The sequence below is a fragment of the Parus major genome, linkage group LGE22 (assembly GCF_001522545.3).
Source record: "Parus major isolate Abel linkage group LGE22, Parus_major1.1, whole genome shotgun sequence".
NCBI lineage: Eukaryota > Metazoa > Chordata > Aves > Passeriformes > Paridae > Parus > Parus major.
Genome location: NC_031798.1, coordinates 315,975 through 318,303, shown reverse-complemented (window position 1 = coordinate 318,303; position 2,329 = coordinate 315,975). Strand labels below are relative to the sequence as shown.

The following is a 2,329-nucleotide window of genomic DNA, read 5'->3' as shown; positions in this document are numbered from 1 at the left end:
AAAAGGTTCTCCAGAGCTCCAGGAGAGCAGGAAAAGGTTCTCCAGAGCTCCAGGAGAGCAGGAAAAGGTTCTCCCAGAGCTCCAGGGGTGCTGGGACAGCGCTCCAGGGATTGTTGTGGGGTCTGTGCAGGAGCTGCAGCTGCACTGGATGATCCCTTCCAGCTCAGGACACTCCAGGATTCTGTGATTCAAGGTCCTAACTCAAGGGAGAGGGAAGAGGTTGAGCCAGAGAAGGATCCATCCCTCCTGGACACTGATGATGGAACCTCCTGGGGGTGTCTGCCCCCAGTGCCTGACCCTGCCAAGGCAGCCAGGCCCCAGACTCAGCCCTGAAGGCGCTAAAAGTGAGCGAGATAAACCCGATTTGGAGCAGCAGGAAAAATCTGGGGCTGAGTTTCAGGCTGTGGGATGGTCTGAAGGCTGGTGGTTTGAGTGGTGCCTCACTCCCACCCCTTTGTGAGGTTTATTTTGGGGATCAGACGCTGAAAACCTCAAAACCTGCTGGAGGAAAAGCGGATTTAACACTCAAACAAACCCCAGTCGAGATGGCAAATCCTGTGCTGTGGCAGGAAGCTTTTTCAGAGGTTACTGAGCATTAAAACATCCTGATGAGGTGAGTGAAAGTTCAGTTTTAAAGACAAAAAAAGCGAATTCCAAGCGTTTTACTCCACACTGCTGGAAAGGAAGGTCAGAACCGAGAGAAGAGACACCAGGGCAGACAAATCCCACCACGACCTCCTCCCAAGGCTCAAGGAGAACCCTTCAAGAGCCGAACGTCCCTTCCAAAAAAACCAACTTCCACCTCGGTGCCACACTCACCCACGATGGACAGAATGACCACCACGAAGTCGAAGATGTTCCAGCCGATGGTGAAGTAGTAGTGGCGCAGGGCGAACATCTTCAGCACGCACTCGCAGGTGAAGAAGATGACGAAGACGAAGTTGATCCAGTAGAGGATGTCCTCCATCTGCTTGCTCTGCGTGTCCGTCTCCACCATCATGGTCACCATGTTGAGGCAGATGAGCATCATGATGACGATGTCGAAGGCTTGCTGCGTGACGAAGTCGAAGACGGCGCCCTGGACGCGGTTCTGCGGCGGGGGAGAGACGAGGAGCGGCGTTTGGAGAGGAGGTCGGGGAGCTTTGGGCTGCTCGGGGTCGGGGATGGCCCTGAAATGATCCCGTTCCACCTCCCCTGGCCTGCCCAACCTGCCCAGAACCTGCCCAGGATCTGGGGAAGCACCAGGAGATTCCTCCTGATTTATCTTTGCTCGATAAATGATTCCAGTGCTGGTGGAAAATCATTTATTTTGGACGTGGTTTTGTCGTTATTGAACAAAGCTTTTGGGGAAGATCCTGTCCAGCAGCCAGGCTTAATAATTATTGGAATTATTGGAATATTTGTTGGAATTATTGTTGGAATTACTGGAATAATTCTTGGAATTATTGGAATAATTATTGGAATAATTATTGGAATAATTGTTGGAATTATTAGAATAATTATTGGAATTATTGGAATAATTGTTGGAATTACTGGAATAATTGTTGGAATTATATTGGAATAATTGTTGGAATTATTGTTGGAATTATTAGAATAATTGTTGGAATTACTGGAATAATTGTTGGAATAATTGTTGGAATTATTAGAATAATTGTTGGAATGATATTGGAATAATTGTTGGAATAATTGTTGGAATAATTAGAATAATTATTGGGATAATTGGAATAATTGTTGGGATAATTGGAATAATTGTTGGGATAACTGGAATAATTGTTGGGATAATTGGAATAATTGCTGGGATAATTGGAATAATTCCAGCCAGGAGAAAGGGAATGCTCCTGGAGACAAAAATTCCATTTAAATCTGCTCCACATCTCCTCCCTGCACTCACCAGAGGTCGGGGAATGGGTTTTTGAGGCTTTTTGGAGCCCAGTTTTTTCATGGCATTGTAGTATTTCTTTTGTTCTTCTGTCATGAAAATGTCTTGACCTCCAAAGTAAAGGAGAAAATAAAAAATTTGGTTACAATCAGCTCATCAAGAAAGCAAAAGAGGAAATCCCAGCTGGGTGGTTGTTATTTCAGACAGAAATAATTCACATTAATACCCCAGAGTGCACTGATCTCCCTTTAAAAATGACATTCATTTTAAAATTTTAACATTAAAATTTTATTTTTTTTCCTTTTAAAATTTTAAAATTAAAATTTAATTTCTTTTCTTTTAAAATTTTAAAATTAAAATTTTAATTTATTTTCTTTTAAAATTTTAAAATTAAAATTTTTTTTTTTCCTTTTAAAATTTTAAAATTAAAATTTCATTTTTTTTTCTTTT

The 2,329-nt window shown here is 42.5% G+C and overlaps 1 protein-coding gene across 1 annotated transcript in view; it reads right to left on the bottom strand.

The window, feature by feature from the left end:
* Positions 1–2,329, bottom strand: part of SCN8A (sodium voltage-gated channel alpha subunit 8) — a 53,969-nt gene that overhangs the window by 2,150 nt on the left and 49,490 nt on the right. The window contains exons 19-20 of the mRNA XM_033520218.1: positions 1,892–1,996; positions 820–1,090 (exon numbers count right to left, since the gene is read on the bottom strand). Coding sequence (XP_033376109.1) covers positions 820–1,090; positions 1,892–1,996 — 376 coding nt within the window. The remainder of the gene's footprint in view (positions 1–819; positions 1,091–1,891; positions 1,997–2,329) is intronic.